Source organism: Panthera uncia, chromosome F2 (assembly GCF_023721935.1).
Source record: "Panthera uncia isolate 11264 chromosome F2, Puncia_PCG_1.0, whole genome shotgun sequence".
Classification (NCBI taxonomy): Eukaryota; Metazoa; Chordata; class Mammalia; order Carnivora; family Felidae; genus Panthera; species Panthera uncia.
The window spans coordinates 30,094,878-30,120,118 of record NC_064812.1 but is presented as its reverse complement, the minus strand read 5'-3'; the positions used below and the strand labels follow the sequence as shown (position 1 = coordinate 30,120,118).

The 25,241-nt window shown below is 36.8% G+C and overlaps 1 protein-coding gene across 1 annotated transcript in view; it reads right to left on the bottom strand.

Annotated features, from left to right (window-relative positions):
• The window catches only part of RSPO2 (R-spondin 2), a 165,181-nt gene that overhangs the window by 35,534 nt on the left and 104,406 nt on the right, over positions 1-25,241 (bottom strand). The window contains exons 3-4 of the mRNA XM_049633530.1: positions 23,618-23,761; positions 21,704-21,892 (exon numbers count right to left, since the gene is read on the bottom strand). Of these exons, the coding sequence (XP_049489487.1) occupies positions 21,704-21,892; positions 23,618-23,761 (333 nt within the window). The remainder of the gene's footprint in view (positions 1-21,703; positions 21,893-23,617; positions 23,762-25,241) is intronic.

Genomic DNA, 25,241 nt, shown 5'->3' with positions numbered 1-25,241 from the left:
ACTCAAAGTTTAGAACAGATGCTAAAAGTACCTTTGTACAATGCAACAGCTTATAAATGCAGCAATTTTAGTGCAACTCTATACTCCTTTCAGTCCATCTAAAAATTAAAGACCTTGTACTTGGACCCAATAAAGTAGTCCTAAGTATCCAACTGTGATAATTTCAAACTCCTTGCAATTGTAGAATTCTTAGAACCTCATCTTTAAAAAGAAAAAGTAAAATTACCACATAATTTGTATGTCCTTTTTTTTCTAAGCTTTTAAAGTCATGCACATACTCCTTGCTTATCATGAGCGTAGGTTACAAAGACGTTTCAGAAAACAGGAAATAAAACTGGCAAAGAAATTTAAGTGGGATCCCGTCATTAATAAACAAATAGAATTGAAAATGAAGTATTTTTAAAAACATAATAAAATTATGTTTTAAAATGTAAAACATAATCCTAGCAAGGTGTGGTGAGGCTGATATACTTTGCTGGTAGCACAAGGCTACATAAGTTCTTTGGAAGCCATTTGATAATATAAATTTTGGCCAAAAAAATCATATTCTTTTTTACAGTAACTCTACTATTCAAATTATCCTAAGAAAATAAGCCAAAATACAGATTATATTCATAATGATAATCACAAAAATATTTTCTTATACAATAACTTCAGGATTTGTTTTCCTTATTATAGTACTAAGACAGTGTTAATTACATAAAAATTTAAAATTGCAAGAAGTATAAGAGAAGAACATTTTTACACATCCACATTTATTCAGATACTGACTACCCACTTATATGCAAGGACCTATTAAATACTGAAGATTGAACACTCGGTATGACAGTCCTTCCTGTCATAAACCTTAATCTCACCACCAAGAAACAACCACTATTAGTATCTTGGTGATTTTCACTTTATTTTTCTGTTTAGTATGTTTACTCATTATTTAGTTGGCTGATACTTATGACTAGGAATGCTATCGATTTTTCCATCCTGATTCTTTTTTGCTCAAGAGAATTACTGAGAAAAAGAAATTACATGCAAGGCATCTTCTCTTTCTATAAAATTATTATACATATAATATATATATTTTATATACTACATATTATATATGTATAATATATATTATATATAAAAGATTCTATGTATATAATTTTATGTATATTTTATACGCTACTCAGACTTGAATATGCCTAAAAATGTTCAGATATACAAAAATTATATACTACTATAAATCTTTAAGCTAATAATTTTAAAGTTTATTTTAGAAAATATACATTAATAACACAAAAGATACCCATCATGGGGTGCATGGGTGGCTCAGTCAGTTAAGCATCTGACTTTGGCTCAGGTCATGATCTCACAGTTTGTGAGTTTGAGCCCCACATCAGGCTCTGTGCTGACAGCTCAGAGCCTGGAGCCTGCTTCAGATTCTGTGTCTCCCTCTCTCTCTCTCCCCTCCCCCACTCTTTCTCTCTCAAAAAGAAAGAAACATTAAAAAAAATTTTTTTAAAGATACCCATAATGAGATAAGGCTCAAAATGGAGGTAATCTAAATATTCACCTTTTAAGTTTCACAATCTCATGGCTTGCTATTGGGTCCCAAACTTGTAAGAAGTCCTTACCCCCCAGGATGATTGTCAAGATTTGTGAAAACTATGACCAGGTCTCTAGACATGGAAATTAAAAACAAATGCCCAAGTAAGTGACAAGAATCAGAAAACATAAAGGCCTGGGACTGATGTACAGGCCCACAAAATAGCACTCTAAATGACAGGTGCCCTTTGCACCTCATGAGTAAAGAACCTGGGTTTACATGTTTAACAGAAAGAGCTAGGAATCTGGAACAATACTCCTACCTTCTGGAACCTGAAGAGCTCTAGTGTCCTAGCAAGCCTTCTGAGGTCAGCTGAAGGGGATGGCACGTGCCCACTAACAGCCACGAGCACACAGGAAATGAATGTTAGCTACGTGCAGACACTTGGCATTCTCCTTACAAACTCACAAGCCTGAAAGGTAGATTCTGTCATCTGTCCCCATCTTGCCGGAAAGAAAAACAGTAGCAGAGAGGTGTCCAATGGCAAACAGTTATCGGAAAGGTAATCTCAAGACTGTAACTGCGAGGCTTTTGCTCTCTTTACTCCTTTGCTCTTCTGCTTCCCATCACGTGAGGGCTAAGAAAAAACAGATGGGGCAGGTGGCCAACGATGGAGTCTCAGGTTGTGGTGGCATCAAGGTTGGAACAGGTTGACATCAACTGGAGATACCAAGTAATCAAGGAATTAAAGGCAATCCACATGTGAGACACCAAAATATTTATCCCTAGATGTCTGAACTTGCAATTCTACATTAGTAACTTTTCTATAAGGTTATTTTCACCAAGTTTTTCAGTAGCTGAGCATTTCACGAAATGGATTTGATCCATATTATAGGGAGCACCCCTTCTCCATATCATCAGCAGGCCAATTAAGAAAATATGCTTTTCAGTCATATACACACACATACACAGGGAATATGAGTGAGGTATATAAAGCCTGATATTCCTTGTGTCCGCTTAGAATCCTGAAACTGTCCACAATAGAATCCTTGAAATGAAGTTGCAGTATAGTACTATATCAGACAACATTTTTATATCCTTAACATTTAGTGTCATTTAGAGTATAAATTTCAAGTTACAAGAGATAAAACATTTAATAGACTTGGGAGTTTTATTGTCATGGCTAAAAATTTTGGTTCTGCTGTATTTCTAGGTATGTTTAAATCAAATGATGTGCTTCTGTTTATAGTAAAGTATTTATGAATTCAGAGCTTGACATATTCAGAAAAATTAGTTTAACCCACAATCTTCAAATAATTTCATTCTTGTGAGAGTTTACAAACTACCTATCATTTTACTAGGCAAATGCTCTAGGACGCCTCCTTAAAATACATTATCTTAAACCTTTCATTTATAAATTCCTGCAGAATTACTTAACATATTGAAATGAAAGGTTTTCTTTTCAAAATACACAGTCTCTCAGCCCACAACACTATCAGCACAAAAAGTCATTTATTAAAGCTACAATATCCCACCCACTTAGTGAAAATAAATAAATACAATAAAACAGGCCATAACTCCCCAGCCCATCAACCCAATGGGTTAAAAATTGGGTGGCTCACCTGATTGTGGCTATAGAAATGTGAAAAGTATTTGGAAGCTAAACATGAAGCATAGGTTCAGGAAAAAGGAGTCCCTCCCCAGAGGCATATAACCTCTGAAGAGACAGGTGACAGATGTGCCTACAGACCAAAATAAAATAAAGAGCTGGCCAGCCAAGCTGAGAAGGAATTTAAACACAACAAAAGCACATGTTAGCACATGTTGGTGCCAAATGTATCCTGCAATCCCTGAGAGTAAAGAATTTTGATGAACTGAGGCAGTAAGTCACGGAACTGAAATGAGAAACTTCCAATTGTTTACCTCTGACTTCCTACCACAAACACTGCCCACATTTTGCCACAGCACAGGCTGACACTGGACTATGGCAAAAGGTTTGAGATTTTGCTCATATTGTGTTTTTAGTGAACAGGGGCAAAGAAAAAGCCTTGAATCAACTCAAAATACATATTGAATGTCTCTCAAAGGGTGAAGGCAGGTCTCAGGAAAGCTCAATACAAGATGTCTGCAGAAGATGAGGAATAGGGTCACGGAGAAAGGAAACACGTTTGTGAGCAAAACTAAGATTGTAACTCTGGCTTGTTATTAACTCTGGCCAAGCCTAAACAAACATTTTTTTTTTCCTTCTAGTTATTATTGAGTCATATGGCCACCGGCAGGAACTGTTATCACTTCATTTTCTGCGAAATGTTTCAGAAACTTGAAACCTCCCACACTTCCCCCATGTGAATACTCTGGATTTTTAAACAACCATGAAATGTTTGCTTCCAAAAATGAATACATTTGATGGCCTGGTAGTACAGCTGATCCATCACAAACTGTTTAGGGTGCAGGGCTAAGAAAGTTACTAAACCAAACGACACAATGATTAAGAAGTTACGTAGAACAGCAGTTTAAATTAAATTAGCATTCACATTGAGGCTGTCTCTGTGCCTTTGCCTTTGCTTTGCTGTTCAATCACTCAAATGGAGAACATTTGCAAGAGCACCACCTGAAACGCTGAAAGAAGTAGCATTTCAAAGATTTATTGTGATCTTGCGTTACTGATCCCCATGAAGCACCTGCCCAGCCATAGACAAACATGAGGCAAAAGACGCCAATACATTAACTGCCAAGTGTCTTGTCCACATTCTATTAATGTAACAAGAACCATCTAGAATCTCAATGTCCAGTGTGTGCTACAATCTTGCTAGTAAAATCAATCCTTGATTTTTCTGTGGTTGTTGTACAAACACAATGTTGATTTTATTTAAGTGTTTTTCACTAAACAGTATCTGTCCTAAAAAAACAAAAAACAAAAACAAAAACAAAACTACAATTGCTTAATACCATCTTTGAACCAGAGACAACTGTAAGGAAGCAGTAATACCCACAGATCCAAACTGACATCCCGTAAGTCCACATGGAACACAGCTTCCTCAGTGTTTTAGTTTGTAGCCACCTGAGAACCTTTTGATTTCGCTATTGTAATATCTTCAATTTCATCTACAAACAATTTGAGAGAAATCTTGCCTTTTTGCCACGGTACTCACTAGAGAAGACTTTGTCCTGAATGGCTTTCCTGTTAGGCTAGTCTAACTCCTTCCTGCTTTTGGGACTAGTTCTTAAATTTTCACAGAGGTAGTCATTTCTGCTTAGCAGATAAGGTGTTGGATTTTGCCTAAAAGGAACTTGAAATGTAAAACACCAGGTTTCACAGCTTCAGAGAAGTGTGTGTGTATTGTAAATGCAAATGATTTCTACAAAGTTCTAATCCTGTTATCAATCCCTTGAGATACACACCCTTACCCTTTCATCTCTCCCCTGGCTGTGGTTCTACATTTTTATTGCATGTTTTAAAAAAGAAAAACACTAGTAAATATACTCTAGGTTCTGGTTTAGGAGCCTCAGGAGAGGACACTGAGGTGTGGATTTGAGCAGTTTTCTAATTAAAAACTCAGATGGTCTGTTTCTCTCAGAAAAGCTTCAACTCTCAGTCTCTACACTTTGGATGCTTTGCTCATAGCATCTTGGCCCAAGGCCATTCAGGATTTGCCTCAACAAACCCCTTCCTGAAGTAGGGTCTAGCAAGCAATGGAGAGTCAGGATACCAAATAAAAAGGAGCCTGTATACCTTAAGTAGGTGCAATTCTTATTAAAAAAAAAAAAATCAGGCTTCCAGTTATGGATTGAATAAGTCCCAGAAATAAAAACATGGCATAAAGAATATAGTCAATGATACTGTAATAGTACAGTGTGGTGACAGTCGATAGCTACATCTGTGGCCAGCACAGCATAACGTATAAGCTTGTTCAAGCACTATATTGTACACCTGAAACTAATGTAACATTGTGTGTCAACTACACTCAAACAAGTTTAAAAAATCTTAAAGGACCTGGAAATCTGAAGAAACAAGCACAATTTTGAAAGACCATTTGATGTATAGAAAACACAATTTGAAAAGCTTTGACAAACAAATGAAATGAGGAAGAATCAAATACATGAACTGTTTTAGCCATTGATGCAACAAATCACAACTCCTTTCTGATAAAGTTGTTTTTTTTTTTTTAAACCTTAATATGCCTCCTTGAAGAGTTTCTCAAGCAACTGGCATCGACACTTTTTTATGGTGTCTGTGTTCCCTGCCTTTGGCATGTGGTTCTTGCTTTAATGTCAGCAGCTTTTAAACTTTTTCAGATCTTAAATCACTTCACTCATCATGGCTAATGTTTTGTAAAATACCCATTATAATGAAAAACCATCCGTCTTAGCAGAAAGTGCCTATTTTATCAGTTCCTCTCAAGACTATGGATCAGGGAATCCTTATAGCAAGAAGACAGCAATTATATCCAAACCCTGGAATGACTATGTGCAACTCATCTGGGGCTATGACATAGGTCACAGTCAGAATCCAAAAAGGAAGCTGAGAACAGAGCTGTTGGAAGCCACTCTCCCACATTCTTTATCTAGAAATTATCTTCTGTGATAGCCTTACTCTAAATCAATCTGCATAAAAGTCTAGGAACTGGGATGTACAAAAGCTTTGCCAGATCCTTGGTCTAGATGTTGCTGACATAATCTAACAGCTCCAATAGCCTAAAAAGTGAACACACACACACACACACACGCATCATAACAAGTAGATTCTGAAGTCATTTATGCAAAGGTAATTTCTACACACTGTAAATAATAAATGCAAACTATTTTTATTTTGTGTTTTGGGGCTTCAGCTGTAAAATCCATTAAGATAGCCCTTTGCCAGATCTTTCATGGATTACTGAAAATGTAAAACACCGTTAAATTTACATCATCATAGATACCACTCTGACAAATGTTCGTTTCCAGTGGATATGGGAGTCAGAACACGAATAAATCTAACCAGTGAGAAACTGGCATTTTGTTGAACCCATCCTGTTCACAGTTAGCAAGATTCAGTAATGCTGTAATTCTAAAGCAGTCCTTGACTGAACACTCTATAAACAATGCAGTAAAGAACTCTTTGTAGTTAGTGACTAATAATTCTGGTAAGTTGTGCCTACTAAAAACTGACCAGGGAGAAAACACAAAAAAGAAAACGCACTTGAATCCAGTTACCTAAAGGCACAACACACAGGATTTTGAAGAAATAGAACAGATATAACTTTCTCCCAGGGCCACAGAACTGCCTTCATTCATCTGCCACCAGCTTTCTGACTTTGATTAAACTGTCGCCATCTGTAAGAGTTTTAGAGTAGGGAAGTTTTGTGCCAGCCTTGAGAGGTCAAAATTCTACAGTAACTTCAGGGAACAACTCAAAGCAGAAAACAGACAGAATAATCTCTAAGTGTCCCCAGAATAGCCCAGTCTCCTCAAGAACTGTCCAGAGTGGAAATTATCTTCTGATAATTCAAAGATATTATGTCAGTTCATGGTTACTGACTAAAAGTGGGAGGTCTCTTCCAATTCCGGATCCGGTTTTAAAGTGCTGCTGACAGAAGCCTGCTGGCCTCCTATATGAGGAGGGGAAAGTGCACTGACCGAGCAGTTAAAGGTCTTACTTCAGCTGATGTGAACATTCTGAACACCCTGTGCAGTACCATGACCTAATGCCCAAATCTCTTGAAATTCTGGCATCATAGTATTCTCCTAAGAGGTACACTGTTATTATAATTATATAAAATTTCAGGAAGTTCAGTTTCCTCTACTCAAGTATCAGAAATTAAGATGTAAATTTGAGCATTTTTGGACTCTAATATTCTTTGACTCCTGTACAGTATTAGATTTTCAACCTGAAATAACACTAGGAAGTACAAGTTTAAAATTCAGTTTTTCCTTTGTCGATAAAATGAAACAATATTTTGTACTTAAAATACTAAAATCTTTCTTGCCCTATCCCATCCCCAGAAAAATCCAGACAATAGGACACAAAAGATTTTTTTCTGGTCAACAGAAACTATGTATTGTTGTTTTCTAGTTCATGGATGAAGGTAGTTTTGGCTAATAGCAAATTCCAATTCTGCTGCTATTACAAGGAACAGATGCTGAAACTTAAAGGGTTTGAATGCCTGGAAAAGCTAGTTTTGAAACAAAGATATAAATGAACTTAAATTGTGGTTGCTTTTTGTATTTGAGCTATCTTTGTTTCTTACTGGGCTTCTCTCTCCAGGAGCAGACAAATGCACTAATTTTCTCAATATGGAAAATGCCAGCATTAAAGCCAAATCAAGTCGGGTTTAACATAATTACACTAGATTTCATCAAAGCAACTTGGCACTCATCAAAATTCAATCCCAGTTAGCTGATGAGATTTCATCAGGCTGCTTAAGAAACAGGGAAATAAACAAAAGTGGAGAGACAATGAAAACAAGGTAACAACTGTCAAACAAAATGGTGAGCACAACATTGAACATTTCCCTAAATGTGGTGCTGAAACCACTAATTCTCATCCCTCTCTCCCCTAACTCACTCTCTCTCTCTGTCACACACACACACAGACACACTCATGAGCAAATGTTTATGAAGGGACTAAGTGACCACAAATTTTGAATTTTCAATCATCTTTAATTACACATTCATTGCAGAATACGGATTGTGGAATCATTTCTTACTAAGCACTAAAAGTTACACAAAACATGGGCAATTTGAAAGCTGTATGTTTTTAAGTTTTAAAATATGGGTGCTTAAGAGGTCACCACCCATGTTTGAACTCCATAAGCAAGTTCTTAATAAATGTAAGCTATTATAAAAGGAATGGTTCAAATTAGGCTACTACCCATGTTACAGTTTTGCAACTAGATATGCTCACATGTCATCCACCTGGTGGAAAATTTCATGTGGTGGTTCTTGGGATATACAAGTCTTATGTTTCTGAGAAAGGAGAGGCAAACTTGTAATGGCAATACCAAGTGCATTGCTTCAAACAGAAGCGAGCCAAATAACTCTTAATTCAAAGCATGTTAGATTACTGTATTAGGTCAGTCTGTGCGCTTCAAGTTGACAATTATACCAAATGGAGGAAGATCTGAAATGCAACAGACACTTGACATTTGAGGCAGAAATTACTTTAAATTACTCAAGTTAGCAATACCACTCTCAACATGAAAATACAAGAATACTACAAGAAATTTTTGCATACGTGTAAGGCAGAGGCATATGGTTTCCTTCTCCGGGTTTTGACATAAAATGAAAGAAAGAGAGAGTGCAAAAAGGATGCAAGTCTATATAATATACATCTTCCAAGGATTAGCATTTAGTTTTAGTTTTAGCATTTAGTTTTAGCATTTTAGTTTTAGCATTTAGTTTTACCATTTCATTAGAGGGTCATTTACTTTAGAATTTTCAAGAAAGAGGTAGTTTAGAAAGTAGACTCTTCTATACAGAGGTATTTTGGAAAATAAACTTCATATCAGCCAAAGTCTGTTACACATTTTCTAGAAGTCCAAGATAACAATCAAAGACTTATTACTAATTCAAGTTTCTAATTATGGTTATTATCCTGGACTAGACATTGTAATAACTAAAGGTAAGACTACATCAGTGACTAAACGTGACCACAGAATCGTATTGCTGAAAATGAGCAGTTAAGATGTGAGACCTGCCCGAAATTTCTCCTAGAAACAAGAGAATAACTACAGAATAAAATGGTAAAGAGGCAGCTCAAGATGAAATAAATTTGGGCTTGGAGCAGATCATGTGCTTGTCCAGCTTATACCATTTTTAACTGTATATAATTTGTATGTTCAAATGAAAAATTATAAATTCTAGAGTGGCTTTTTTGTTTTTATTGGACCATCACTGCATCTTGCAGTGTACTCCTGCAAATAGTTGATATGTTGTTGAATTCAGTCCATCCTAAGTGTTATACTACTATTCCAAGGGGAAAGATTGCAAAAATGTAAGGCCAGTCACCATGGAGGATATATATGTGATAACATGAACAAACCTAGTGGTATTACCTCTGAGGAATGCCCAGAGATTCCTGAGGGTTGAAAGGTAAGGCTGTGTGGAAGAAAGAGCTCCAAGTGTGATGCCTAAGCAAGAACCAAGCTTTGCCTTTAGCATCTACTATGACCCTGCACCTTGGCTTCAAACACGTAAAGGAAAGAATATAAATGAGTGCATCTGTAAAGTTTTGTTTTATAGAAAGATATGCTCTTTTTACAAAGGAAAATCCATGCTGAACCTCCAAAATAAAGAAAAAAGTAGCTACTATCATTCAACCAGGGTTGAGAGACCATATCACTAACCTGCTAGGCCTCCTTGCAAGCTGTAAGAAAAAACCATATATGGTTGATCCTTGAACAACATGGGTTTGAATTGCACCAGTCCACTTATGTGAGGATTTCTAAAGATAAATACAGTATAGCCCTGTACATGTATTTTCTCATCCTTATGATTTTCTGAACATTTTTTCTGCAGCTTACTTGGTTGTAAAAATACAGTATAAAATACATATAACATACAAAATATGTATAAATTGACTGTTAACAGTAAGGCCTTCCAGTCAACAGTAGGCTACTGGTAGTTAAGTTTTTGGGGAGTTGGAAGTTAAACATGGAGTTTTGACTATGTGAATGGTCAGTGCCTCCAACCCCTGCACTGTTCAGGGGTCAACTGCCCCATTCTATCCTGTACAGAATGTAATTTGAGCACTCTTGAATCCAGGTCTAGAGCTTCCTTCCCTTCTATAGGTTTCCTCAAGATTATTGTTATAAATAGGTTTAAGAAAATGAATTTCCAAAACGAAAATGTCTTTAGGTACAGTGAGGCAACACACATCACTGAATTTGTTGAACATCTGTACCTGTGTTCCTAACCTTGGGCTCATTACTTTCTTATGCCTTGAGTGGCTGGTTGTTATAAACTACTTATCATATGTTATGCCTATGCTTTAATTCCTTTTTGAATATTCACTTACCCAACTTGCAGTTTATAATCACCACAAATGGACAGAGACTTTCTCTTCCCTGTGAGAATTATTCAAGCAGTCTCAAATTCTTCTGGCACTGTTCAATCCAGGAGGTCTAATTTGGTAACTTACTGGTTTTGAAGTATCTGTTGAGCTCATTCCTTCTCCTTATTTCTACACCTTTTGCCCAAATTTTTCCCTTTTGCTTCCTAATACATGGACTGTTTCAACAGATTCTTCATGTTTATATAAATGGTAACCTATATACTTTGCATTTTGTCAGACTTTTGCTCACTCTCTTTCCCGCTTCACCCTCGACTCACTTTTACTTACTCAAATTGTCCCAGGATTACAGGTCTGTATTCTCAAGTATCACATCCTTAGCCAGCATTAACCTGTCCAAGTCATCCTGCAACCTTCATCCTTTTCCACATTGGAGGCTTACTCTGTACTAGGGCCTATGCTCATCAGGATAATCAATGGCTGTCCCAGCCATTTTTAGAATTTAAGGTTTCCATTTTACACCTAGCTTAGAGTAAGTACGTGAGGAACAAGTTCAGCTTAGAACATGCAGCCACGTCTGTCAGCTGGGATGTAAATTAACCTATACTCTTTCTGCCCATGAAAAACTACTGCAATCTTCTACATAAATAAAGGCTTCATGTAGAGGACACAGAAATAAAGATGAATGGATGGTGGAGAAACAGACCTGGGTGCAGGATTATTAAAACAAAATTAATAACAACCTATGTTTTTTGATCCTTGATTATTTTAAATGATGTTGTTTAAACCTCATAACAATCCTATGAAGCAGGATTATCTATTATCCCTATAATATAGATGCTGGAGCTGAGAGAGATTGAGTAAATTTCTCAGGTTTGCATACTTGCAAGCTGGTTGAGTAAAGGTCTGAGCCCTAATTTGTTTGAATGTAAAAAGAGATACAAATGTAGGGCCAAGAGCCTGGGTAACTGGGAGGCTAGAGGTGCTTTTGGAGGTTTTTTTTAATGTTTATTTATTTTTGAGAGAGAGAGAGAGAGAGAGAGAGAGAGAGAGAGAAAGCAAGGGAGGTGCAGAGACAGACAGACAGACAGAGATGGAGACACGGAATCCTAAATAGGCTCCAGGCTCCGAGCTGGCTGCACAGAGCCCGATGCAGGGCTCGAGCTCAGGAACAGTGAGATCATGACCTAAGCTGAAATCAGACGCTCAACCAACTGAGCCATCCAGGTACCCCTAGAGATGTCTTTAGAAAGGATGATCATTCCAGGAGAAATAAGGTTTTGGAAAGACAACAAGGTATGTTTTAGCTACACTTGTATTGACATGCTGGGAAGATATCTAGGGAAAGATGCCCATCAAGAGCCCAAACAGTGAGGTTGGGGCTCAAATGGGAGAAGATTTCACATCTGAATGATAGCCAAAGCCATGAGATGGGGAGAAATGAAAGGAAAATAAAGAGACAAGAGTAAGCCAGTCATGGGAAGAATGGTAAATATAGAATTAATAGAATTACACCAAAGTGTAGAATCATAAAATCCATTTGCATATGTACCAATTTACTCCTTACAATGATCCTGTGACATATCCCCATTTCATATAAGACAAAGCTTTGGGAAATTAAGTAATTTAACCAATGTCATTCAACAAGTGATGAAAACCAGGACACATCAAATTTAAAACTCTTCCAGCATTTTTCCATACTGTTTTTCCCCCAATATACAGACTTCCACCATCACTGCAGGTATAAAATAGAAGCTAGATAACTACTTGTCAAAGACATCTAAGTGTGTGTTGGAAGATTGGAGGGAAAGGCAGGAGAAAGCCAAGAGCAGGATGGATTAAAGGATTAGAATTAGGGAGAATACAGGACACATTGCTTTCTATGCCACAAACACCACAAATTGATAACTGCACAGTTTTCTCCTGAACCTAGCATTTAACTCTGAATCCTTCTTAACCCAACACTTTGCACAGTTAGCAAATGACATTCTAGATAAAAGCACCTTAGATTATACATTTGAAATTGTGTCTTGTAGGAGCATTTTCATCTTTGAATAGTATTTAATGTGTATACTTTAAATTTTCAAAGTACTTCAAGCTGACTGGTAAAGGAAATCCATTAGAAGGTTAACATCATAAGCCAGAAAATAAAGAATAATACATCCAAGGGTCTTGGTAAATGGCAAATGGAAATAGCAGTTAGAAAGTAAATATAGTTCAGTTAGGGTGAATGCAAAATGTGCCTACATTTTTAAAAAATAAACTGCACTAATACAAACTAGGGAACGGCTTGGCTTAAAAAGTTGGCAGAAAAAGATAAGAGTCACAGTGGACCGCAAGTCAAAGCAAAATCCTTCACTCTTCAGAAAAGCAAGCATAACAGAAAAATGCATAAACATCAGAACCCATAAGTATTCTCTGTTAATTCTCTCAAACTCAGACTCTGCTTAACGCTCTGCCCCAAATTTGGGATGTGAAGTGTACTTAGTTACACTTCACAGACACCACCTCAACCACTTCTGTCTTCAACCAGCATTCTGTTAAAATACCTCCACAGTCAAGTACCCCATGGGTCTCCACTGTGTACTAGGTAAAATTAAAAACCCTGTCCTCTCCATAGAGGCACTTGGCAAACAGTATGCAACTTCTATTTTTGCTGTGAGCTTTTGTATTGCCACTGACAATCTCGGAGCTGCAGCCAGGTTCTTCTGCTCACCCTCTCTTGGACACAAGAGGCACACTTTGGCATCTACATCTTTCCCCACAATGGTCTCTCAGTCTAAAATAATCTCCTCCCCTTTTCAAATGTGTTTCCCATCTACCGCTTTTAATTATCATTTAAATTTGTTCTTCAAGGAGCATCTCCTGGCCACAACAGCCGAAAATATTTTCTGTAACACCAGAGCCTAAAATGATACTTACCATTTACCAACTCCAAATTACACCAAAGTGTAGAATCATAAAATCTTTTATGATTTTGTAATGTGCTTTTACATTTTTATTATTCTTATAATAATTTATTATTATTTTGCTTTTATTATTTTGTAATGTGCATTTTCTTCTTCCTTAAGGAGACTATAAACTCATCTGTTTGTATCACTTTCAATCTGCCTGTTTCTTTAGAACATAGGTATTAATAGATGTTTGAATATTGATTTAATGAACTTATAGGTATGAAAATGGAAAAATTTTCTCAAAAGAGAAATTAGAAGTCACCTTGCAACATATTTTAATGAAGTCAGTTACACTCAGTAAGAATTTACTCAAAATTTACGTAGTTCTCTCATACCAAATAGTTTTGACAGATTAAAATAACTGAAGGTCAGCCTTGGGGGGACGGACAAGGCCAAATTATTAGTGCAAGGCTTGAGATAATCACCAGAAATAACTCTGCATCTAAATATGCATCTCCTGATCTTACTTAAGAACATTGTATTATATAGAAAAGACACCACAGTTATGGTTATTGACAAGTTCAAAAAGTAACTGACCCTCAATACAAATGCACATTTTCTGGATTCTCTTACACAAAGGTCTAGATGTATTCATTATTCACTAAAAGAACCTACTGAACAATTGTACTCAAATACAACTGATAAGTCAACAAATCTCAATTCCATATCGCCCAGGCCTCCAGTCAACTTTCATGGATTATACCTTCAGCTTACATTAAGGAATAAACACTCCCAAGTTGCCTTCTATCTTCTGAAAACACATGCTTGAGATATGGATATTGGTAAAGACATGGTCCACCATACTGTTCATTGCTCTGAATGTGATTCTTGATTTGAGAAATCTGTTTAGTGTTTGTCTCCCTATGGAACGGAAATGTTTTCTGTAATAATTATCATTAATTTCCTTAATTCTATGATGCAGGTCCCACCCCCCCCACACACAGGCACACACTTTCATGTGTCTGAAATTGGAATGAGTACTCATTTTTGTGTACATACATGTGTGCATATATGTATACATTCATATACATACATATGCATATATGTGTATATGTTTATGTATGTTATGTGAATATACACATATATGCATATATGTACATATACACCAACTTTTCCATTCAAAAACTTATTAAATTGATATTGTATTTTGTAATTTGTCATTTCTTTGAAATTAAGATAGAAAAAAACATATCTACCTTTCCCCTTTGCCTTGGATAGGTAACCCAAGGTCAAATTTTGGCTCAATTATTTCAACCAGTTGGTTGAAAATGTGAATACTGCATGTATTCATATAGTCTATTTTCTTTATCAGTCCTGAGCCTCTAAGTTTGTCCTAGTTCTGATGTTTAAATTTTGTTTTACCATGTCATTAAATATCTTTTCACATTATTATTAAATCACTGGACTAATGAACATAAGGGCATAACATCAATTGTTCAATGTCTCTTGACTATACAAGTTCAAATATTTTACTCCTAGTTTCCAAAGTCCTCAAATAGAAGAAAATAATACTGACACCCGGAAATAGTAGGTCCAAGTATTACATAAACAGGTCGATTGTAAAGCAAAACCTACTGCCTTTACATGTTTAGTTTAAATAAATGCTAATAACTTCTGCCACCCGAAACTTTTTGCCCCACTCTATTGCACAGAATAATTGTATCTTCTTAACCACTTCTGTATGATGACAACATGAGTCATTCTGAGATGTTAGTAAAACTCTGTCACTATTTCCATTAAAATGTTTTCTTTCTGCCTCCTGATCCTGGACGATATCCACCGCAACAGCTCTAGGTCAGTCCAGTAGCTAGATACGCATTTACAGGAAATCTCAGTGAGCAAACCGCCTGCACCATTTTTATCAACACCATTTAAAGATCCTAGAGAGGTGTCTGATGAGGAAAGTAAGTTGTTCTAAGAAACCATGAGGGGATTTATACTTCAGGCTTCCTTATCTCCTAAGGAAGAAAAATAAAAACGTCCCCTAGAAGGGGGAAAAAATTTTTACCACTGACACCATGTGTGTCCTATTAAAGTTGTTTTTATTTTAGAGTGTTGTAAAAATTGCTTTATATATTTTACATTAAGATCAGAGTAGCTTACTGCTGTGTAAGACAAAGGCCCCTTTGGAATTTTTCTGTCCTTGCCTTCTCGCACATAGAACATCAGGCCTTTGGTGACATGTGTAGTTGAGAAATCCTTTTTACAAGTGCCCATAAAAGAGACTAGTACATGTTGCTCCTCACTGTAATTAAACAAGGCTAGGAGAGACCCCAGATGGGATGCTGTAGAGAACAGCACAAAGGTGGGGCATCTTTCACTCACTCACTCCCTGGCCCCCTCGGGCAGGCAAAGCTGGCACCAAGTCAGGCTCAATATGAAACTGGCAGAAGGGCTGGTCTCCTAGCCTTTCCTGCAGACTCCATGCTATCGGTGCTTTGCACACCCTCGGACTTTCATGTCCGTGTCCAAGACCGTACTTAGCTTTGTGTCTTGAGTTTTCATCATCCCCAAAGCATGGTGCATTAGAGCCCACTTTTCTGTTCCCCCATAGCCTTAGACCCTTACCATCAGAAATGTGACAATAAGCAAGTCTCAAAGAAATCACTGCTAAAACACGAAAACCTATCCACTTTCCAGGAAGCAAATTTAAAATACTAAAAAGTGATAGGGAAGGGAATAAAGAGCGAGGGGTCACGTCACAGGACACTACCTAAAGGCTCGTTGTTCAGACCACCGATGCAGGAATTATGGACACTTTAGCTACTAACAAAAATGCAGAAATGTTTAAAGACAGATGGACCTTTGTTAAATGTCAATTTTATATAATAATTTACATTAACATTTAAAAGGTGATGACTGTCCCAGTTTATAATCTCTCTAGAATAAACATTACAATTAGCTGCCATGTATCCAGAGTACCTGGGAAAGTGCACAATATGCCTAAGGTGACTAACACAAATCACTGATCTTAAAAGAAATATAGAAAGGTATTTAGCAGAGCAAACATGGAGGCAACCAGAATGCTCTCTTCTTCATATCATAAATTCGGCACCTACATTCCTGACAACTCGGAAAGTTTCAGAAGAAAAGGTTTTTCTCTTCTCCTCTCTTCCAAACCAACTCTTGAGGTTGGCATGCATAAAGCAGACCACATAAATTGCAACTCAAATGTAAACAAAATGTAGAAAAATAAAGAACATATGTCTAAAGCATATTTTCTTGACCCTATCCTACTGCAAATGTGCTTATTTCCTGCTCTCAGTTTAATCCATCACAATCCACAACCATCTTTAGTTCTATTATCTAATACCTAGTGCACATGTTGCTGTCAGTTTATATACAGAAAACAAAGATTAGAGAGGTCTTATTACTGCTGCCTTTTAAAAAGTAGATGTTTGCAGAGATTGTTTCTGAGTTGCTAAAATAGTATTTTTTGTTTCCTATCAGGTTGAAAGCCGCTTAAAAAAAAAGATGAAGGTCAATGTCTCATAAAAGGAATGAGTCATTTTCAAATTGAAATAGTATATAGTAGCAGGTTCTATATTTAAAGTTAGCACAATTCTGAGAAAATATGATGAGGGCTTAAGAAATGCATCATAATGTACTAATAACTGCTGCACAGTGAGTAGAGGCAGCCACAAGCCAAAGAGACAGACAGCTATAAGTGTCTGTCAAATCATTGCCTAAATTACTTTATCAAGTCTGATTGCTTCACTGGGTCAGAAAGAGCAAAGCCATGCTGGGCACAGAGTCCAAAATGCAGAGGTGGGACTCAAATCCCTAGACCTTCCCCCTGAAAGCAAGTAAGCCCAGGCGAGTGCTGAGCATGGCTCAACGCAAGGCAGCCTTAGAGGCTGGCCTCGAGGGTGACTCAAACACACTAAGATGAAAAGAACAATCTGGAAGTCACACTTTTCCCCCCAACAGAGGACCAATGACACTAAAATTAAAGAAGCGGGACTTTGTAGGTGTGGCTGAATCAAAGCAAAGCCAGTGGTTCAATACTCGGGCATTTATGAAATGACTCTTGGAGTATGCTTTACTATTTCAAGTTGGAAGATACTGGGAGGGGTTGGTAACCGCAGGGTGTCAGGTTTTTTTTAAAGTATTTGTAGAGCAAAACTAAGATGATGTGTTGGGATTGGGGGAGAAATAGTTTAGAGTTGGCTTCTTTGATAGACAACCATAGCTTTATCTTTGATTTTTATTGTAAGGAACAAGGAAAACTTGGGTTTCCCAGGCAGGAAGACATTAGTCCTAGTCCTGGACCTACCACTGGAAACTTGCCACATATCACCGTGGACCAGTCAGAGCCTTCCTGGATTGCAGTTTCTTCCTCTTCCCCAATATGCTGCGGGAGAATCAAGGACATTCACAACCATTGTGTCAATAGCTAAAAAGATCCTTCCTTAGCTCTTCAGAAGATCTCCTTCATTCAGATCTCTGATCAAATGTTACTCCCTCCATTTCCCTAAATTCCCTATGTAAAATAGTACACTCCTATTCTCAATCTTTCACTAGTTCATTATCCTGCTTTGTGTTTCTTGCTGGCCTCCATCTCCACGTGAAATTATGCATTCATCCACTTACTTCTTGATTGCCAAGATTCCCACTAGAAACAGTTCTGTGAAGACTCTGAGCAGTATCATGCCTAGGCAAGTGATTGGTACATAGCAGTGCTCAATAATACCTGATAAATTAACGTTAATTGTCAGGGGACCTTACAAAGTAACAAGGAGTGTCATACACACAGACAGAATATCTCAGGTTGAGGTTATGTTGGCCAGTCCTGAAGACTACAGTCACCCAAGTAACAGTTTCCCCTGTACATGAACATCTTTCAACTCTACACCTTAGCACCATGATTCTATTCTCCCATTTGTCATTTAAATATATGATAACAGAATGTTTGTATTTTTCTACTAACATATTATCTAATGCACAGGGTCATGACTTGAAATCCCTTCCATTTGAAGCTCCAGGCTGTATATTAATAGAATAAACTAGTCCCTACAGAATGGAGCAAGGAAAGTGAAGACAGATATCCACAATAAGTAGGCTCTTTATTTTTAAGTAGACCTTTCTTTTTTGCACTTGTTTCCTACACTCATTGTTCTTTTTTTTTTTTTTTTTTTGGCTCTCTGTTTACCTCTTTTTATCGTGGTCTTTTATGATCCCCTCTCTTTTTTTCCTCCAGCCTCCTGCTATCTTTGGTAAACCACAGGTCATAGGCAGATTTAGAGTCTTGCTTAGTCTTGGATAGTTGACTACCTATGAGGAGGCAGGAGGAGGGCGAAAAGCTGCCAGATGTGGAAGGGTTTGGCAAATGCACACTATAGCTACTGGAAGACTGTTCAGTCCTTTAGGCATGAACAATGCTCTTGGACTTACATGACGACCGCAGACCTTGCCCATATCTGTTGGTGATTTGTCTTAGAATCATTGGATTTTAGAATTGGACTGGATCTTAGAAATTGCCCGCCCCAATACCCTCAATTTACAAATGAGGAAATAGAGGCCAAGAGAGGTTAAGTGACTTGCCAAGGGTCACAGAGTTAACGAGTTGACAGGGTGCAGAGACCCAGATCTTGTGATCGCTAGACCAGAATCCCAACGAATGAGTGTCAGAAAAGCCCCCAAAACTCAACTAATCAGAAAGAGAAGTTGGGGAATGAACACTGAATAACTTAACGTGCAAATCAATCCATGACTTAAGTTATTTCCAGGTATTCTTCCTTTCTTAAAAAAGGCAAATAAGCATGCAATAAGAAAAGTTATACTATAACATTACATTTTTTTTTATCCATTTATGTTCTCATTTCTAATAGATCTCAGTGTAATATCTTATACACTTAGTGACTATTCCATTTTGCTGACCTCTAACTTCTGCCTTCCAGTAATCAAAAGCAGCTGATTTTAATGTGCCAGTGCTTTAGTGTGAAGGAGGTTAAGGCTGCATTTGTGTGCAATCAGGTTAAGATTGGCTCCAACAGGAGAGAAATCCATACATATGTTGAAAAGATCTGAAAAATGCCTGTATTCCCAACCTGATTACGACTTACATTTTTGCATGGTTTGTCAAAGCAGATCACTGAAATCAAGTCAAGATGTAAAATGGGATAAAGTGGTTTTCTTCTCCATTCTTCCATTAATGACCATGACCTGCTGAAAAAAGGAACTGTTCCCTCTCTCACCTGAGGCAAGGTGGGTTACTCCACTGGAAGTTATGCCAATTTTTATCAATTGGAGCTCAAGTTCCAAGACTAATTTTCTACTTTTCATTTCCTACATTTGTAAATAGAAGTTTTTTATTGGAGAGTAACCTTCAATTTCTATCAGCAGTTCTATTTTAGTTCTTTTTATGAAACATTAAACAGTAAAACAAATTCTAATACAACTTTTCAAACCTCCTAACTTTAAAGGTTAGATAATACTGAATTTATCAAACCAAAAATTTAGATACAGGGGTTAGAGTGATAGCTGCCCTCTCCTAATAAATAATGCTTGGTAAAACCTAAATAGGAAATTAAATCCAAGTTCATTACTGGTTCAGTGGTCAAAAAGAGATTATTAGCAGATGATACATAAATGTTTGTTTTGACATAATTTCAGCTACTGACACTGTCAGGTTATATTCTATTTAGTATTGCTGGAAGCAAAAGAAAATATATAAAAATGCCATAAACATTATAGGTTAACAATGTAGCTGTTATCTACAAAACTCTCAAGCCAGACCTGGGGTAGGTCAAAATCATTTCAGAGGGGAGGGGAATGTGCCGGCTCTTGTTACACATAAGCATGTTTGTTATAGGAGCATTTTCAGGTTAATTTTTGCTATTAACGTAAACCACAACTGGGGGGCCACGTTGCTGGAAGAGGGATGGTGGGGGGTAGTTACATAAACAATATACAACAAAGAAAGTCTTTATTTCCAATACCTGAATACATCGGGTTTGTTTTTAGGCACAAGGTTGCAGGTTAAATGCTCTCAGCTATCCAAGAAGTGCCTTATTAGTTTTGTAAGAAAATATTTTCTTTTATTTTGACTGAAAAATACTCAGTTGAACTGAACAAAACCATCCTTGTTAGTGAAAAGCAGACCCAAAAAAACTTTGTTTCGAAGCCCCAGTGAAGGAAAGCAAAACTAATTCAAGAGGAAAATCTGCCTTCCTAATAGTAGCTTCTGAATCTGGATCTAATAGTTCTCAAAAGCCGACTGGAGTCTTCAAGTCTTAAAAGTTTTGTCTTCCTCCATGGATCATAAACCTCTCTACGAGGAAGCATAATAGGAATATAAATCCATTTAAGCAGATATATATTCTTTCTGGGCTACAGCTACAGGGCTGAAAAGCTATGTCCTAATAGCAAGAATGGAGGCAAACAAACGTTTTGATTATTTTCAAGGGCAGTTTTCCAAACACAACTTGCTTTTTTTTTTTTTTTTTTTTTTTTTTTTTTTTTTGCCTTTCTATTTTGTGCACTAGAAAAATCCCCACTTCATCTCTGGCAATGTAGCATCCGCTGGTGATAAAATAAATAGTAACAAGCGATTATGCTTTAAGAGCCACAGTGACATCGCTAAAAACTGCATTTCAATGTACTGACTCAGCTTCAGCCAGCACCTGAGCTATGTATGCTTCTCCTAATTTGTAAATGGGCCTAATCCTGTTATTACAGAATAATTACTGCAAATCAGCACAATTACTACAAAGACATGAATAAACACACACATACCAGTAGCTGTTTTCGACAAATTATTATCCAAACAAAGGGAACCAGCTAATTGTGGTAACATTAAGACAACATTTATTCTTCCCAGTGTTTGGGCAAGTTTATTTTAAGTTGTCATCTTCAACTAGTAATGATGTAGATGATTTTACAGATTTCATAAACCCTCCTAATCTAGACTCTTCTCAACTGAAAGTTGGCCACTTCCCTCAGAGCAACATCTGCCAGGGCACATCAGCGCCCCCCCACACACACACATTGTAAAACTCTCATTTTAGAAAGCTCATTTGTCATGTACTCTTCCAAATCATTTTCAAGGGATCACAAAAGTGAAATATTCACTTTATATTCTTCACATTTTAAGAATTTGTCTCTTAGTAACTACAGGATACATTTTACCCTGTCACCAGTCATATTATTAGGTTTCCTCTATGGGGAGGGAGGATGGTTAGGGAGAAGAGAAGTCAGAGAGCACAGAGCCCACCATCGTTAATTCTCTAAACTCACCTCCCGGACAATGCCTCATGGCCATCTTACATCTCCTGGATTCAGCGATGGTTGGACATGGTATCGTGTCCTTTGCTGGCTTTTTAACAATTTGCCGTGTTCTGGTTTCCAGACCCCATTTAAATCCACATGTGCGATTATTTCTGCTACAAGCTCCCCATTCACTCCAATGACCAACTTCGCATCCTTCTAATAAAGAGAAAAAGAAAAAAAATACAAACACAGGTAACAATTTGGTGTCCATTTGTTCCACTGCCAAACTTTATAGCTGTGTTTTCTCCACACCTCCTTCAGATAAATTATGTTTTACAGCCCACAAAGACCTGTATTCCCTTTTCAGACACTTTAATATTTTGGACCATAGGGTTACTCTCATCTACGTCAAGGAACTGCCACTTAAGTAATTTAAAGACTATTACTTTGTATTTATCTTATTTTTTAGAGGAATGCCATTGGTCCCTTCTAAAGATACTGAAATATAGAGTCTTTAACAGATTCAATAGCTAAAACCAAGAGAAGAAAAGCCTCTTTTCAAATTATGACAGAAGACAAAATTTTACAGGTTAATTCCAAATGCCCCCATGGCAACTCACAATTGTGACTTCCCCATCCCCTGGGATGAGGAATGAAAGGATAAAAATATGCAGAGTTAAACCTCCTCACCAAATTCACCATGCAAAAACCCCTTTGCACTAGCAGATGAGGACTCAGGCCCTGAGTCCACACACAATATTTTGGCATTTCAGATCTCAGCAGGCATAGTGGTTACACATAGATTTTTCAAAGCTATTTAAGAGTTTTTACTCAGGGAAGCACATAGGGCTCTATTTGTAATTTTTTATACTTAAGGATTTCATAAGAGTTTCCACCGAACATTTGTAATGGGTGTGGGTCTTGCCTCTCAAAAGGAAATTCAACATTCTGAATATTCTCTTCTGATGACTTTCTTTTTTTTTTTTTTTAGGGTGTCACCTGTATGAACATATTAACCCCCACATAAACAAGAATATAAGTACACATTTCTTCAAAATCCTGTCATTTGAATGTGTTCTCTGCAAATCTTCAAATAGATCATTAGACTATTTCAACAATATTTCTGCAGAAAAAAAAGTTCTCATTTTTGAAGTCCCCATTTTAAGGGGATGCAAAGTCTCATTTAATACACAATTCTGTCATAAATCCTCTCACATGTATAACATGTCAAATAGAATCCAGGGTGGTGAGAAGGGGGTGTGATGGTAATGCCATTACACCTGGATGTTAGATTCGTTAGATTAGGCATTCATCAAAATGTAGGTACTCACAGATCTTTACATTCTAATCAGTTGTCTAAAAATAGCAAAGTGTTTTTCAAACACTCAAAAATTGTAACATTTTTAAAACATGTACTCCTAACTATTCATGAACAGTGTATATTAAGTTACACATTCTAGATATCTAAATTTAGTAAAAAGTAACATTGTTTTAATACACTTTCCAACATGCAGTAAATAATCCACAAAACATTTTGCACAAAATTTTTCTTTTCAACTTTTTAAATGGCTAAACAGGAAGCTCCATAATTAAGATACATTAAAAAGTGGTAGAATAGTTCATGGTACTGCTTGAAATTTCATTTTTTACAACTTCTAATATATGTGTTACAGATGATAAAAACATACCAGCATTTAAATAGTTGGACCTAGCCAATGTATGACTAGCAAATTTTGTAGGAAGATTTAATAGGACACTACCAATGTCACGATGCCTAAAAAAATTCAGCAAGGCAGCAAAGAACTTAAATAATTTTCAGTTCTAATTAACAAGAGAACCAATTTGTTTTTAGGTTAAATATATCCAGCATGCATAATTTTTTCAAGGAACAGGTGTTAAAATAAAAGTTGACGTTTGAAAGTTACATGAAAAACTACTCACCCACACATTCCATGGTTTCATCTAATGGTGCAAAACCATCTGGACATTCATCAAAGCAACGGCCTCTATGCAAATAAAAGCCTACTTTGCACTTGGTACAAAAGTCTTTGCTAAAGCAAGAATCACAGTTTTCTATTCTGCATCCTAAAAACAATTTTAAAGAGAAAAAGAAAATTTCAGTCAAAGAAATTTACTTGTTTTGCAAATAAAACTCACAAACTTACCGGTTAGCTCAATCGAAATTCTAGTGGTCAGAAAAATATGTGTTCAACTCATTTGTTTCCTAATGCCATCTCATTCTAAATCACTCCTACCTCTTCCAACAGCTCACCACATCAATAGGCTAAGAGAAAATTCCAGCCTAGGGCCCTAGGCAGCAAGCATAAGACCCTTCAGAAAATTTTGCAACTCCAAATGAGATTAAAACAAAGGATTAAAAAGAAAAAGAAAACACGCCCACTACAAATTGCATTGCTGCTGGGATTGAAATCTGTTCTGCTCTTCAAAAGACCTACAATGAAAAACACAATGGGAATACTCTAATCAGTATCTTCTGTTTTCAGGACAGTAAATTAAAATTCTCTTTAATGTTAGTCAGTGCTGACATTTACTTTCAGCAGAAGGTGTCTTAACTTGGAGGGATAGTATAGTCACTCTTTTTGAAAGCTTACAATGTGCCAAAGGCTTTACATGCATTTCCATTTAGTCTTTACAATAATCCTATAAGGTAAGCAGTACTATCCCTAGTTTGCAAAAAAAGGAACTTGAGATCAAGAGAAAGTCACACAGCTAATAGTGGCTGAGGTGATTCTGAAAGGCCCCCAAACTGATTGCCTTCTAAATCTGTATTCTTTTCTCTATAACGTGCTAACAGAATTTCTCCAGGAACAGTTTGTTAAAAAGAAGTGCTTTTAGGTCTGCTATTTCTGGGTTTGAATCCCAGCTCTCCTCTTAGCAGCTCTGTGACTCTGGGCAAGTAACTACAGAGCTCTGAGTGTCTATTTCCTTCTGTATAAAACAGGGACACATCACTGACCTTACAAGACTATTATTGTGGAGATTTGTAATAGTATATGCAAATTGACTGGCTCATAATAGGCAGTCTGCACACAGAAGCAACAGATTAGAAACGTGTATGTTTTCCACTAAACCACACACATTTCAACAAAGTGCAAAAAGAACCAATTTATAGACTAGTATTCTAGGTCAGATTCCCTGGTAGACTGGTAACATCTGGACTGGAGATAATTGGCTTACACAGGTGAAAATAAATATACTCTGCTCTTCAAGGATAGGAAAGAAGAGAAGGCTGGAGGACTGGTTAATTGAAAACTCAGGTTTTCAACAGATTATATAGTGCATTACTTATAAGATTTAGTTGACGGCAACTGACAATATGTTGACCTCTAGGAAAACTCCATGGCATCACTTTTATTCATTTAACAAGCCTCTGAATGTCACTACTGTATTTGGTCCTTTAATAATTCAGAAAAGCTTTAAAATGTACAGTTGCTGCAAGCAAAGAGATAATGGAATAGAACATAGAACCAAAACAGGACATCATTGAATATTAAAATTTTGAAAATTGAGAAAGCAAAATGAGAAAACAGAATTTAAAGACTAA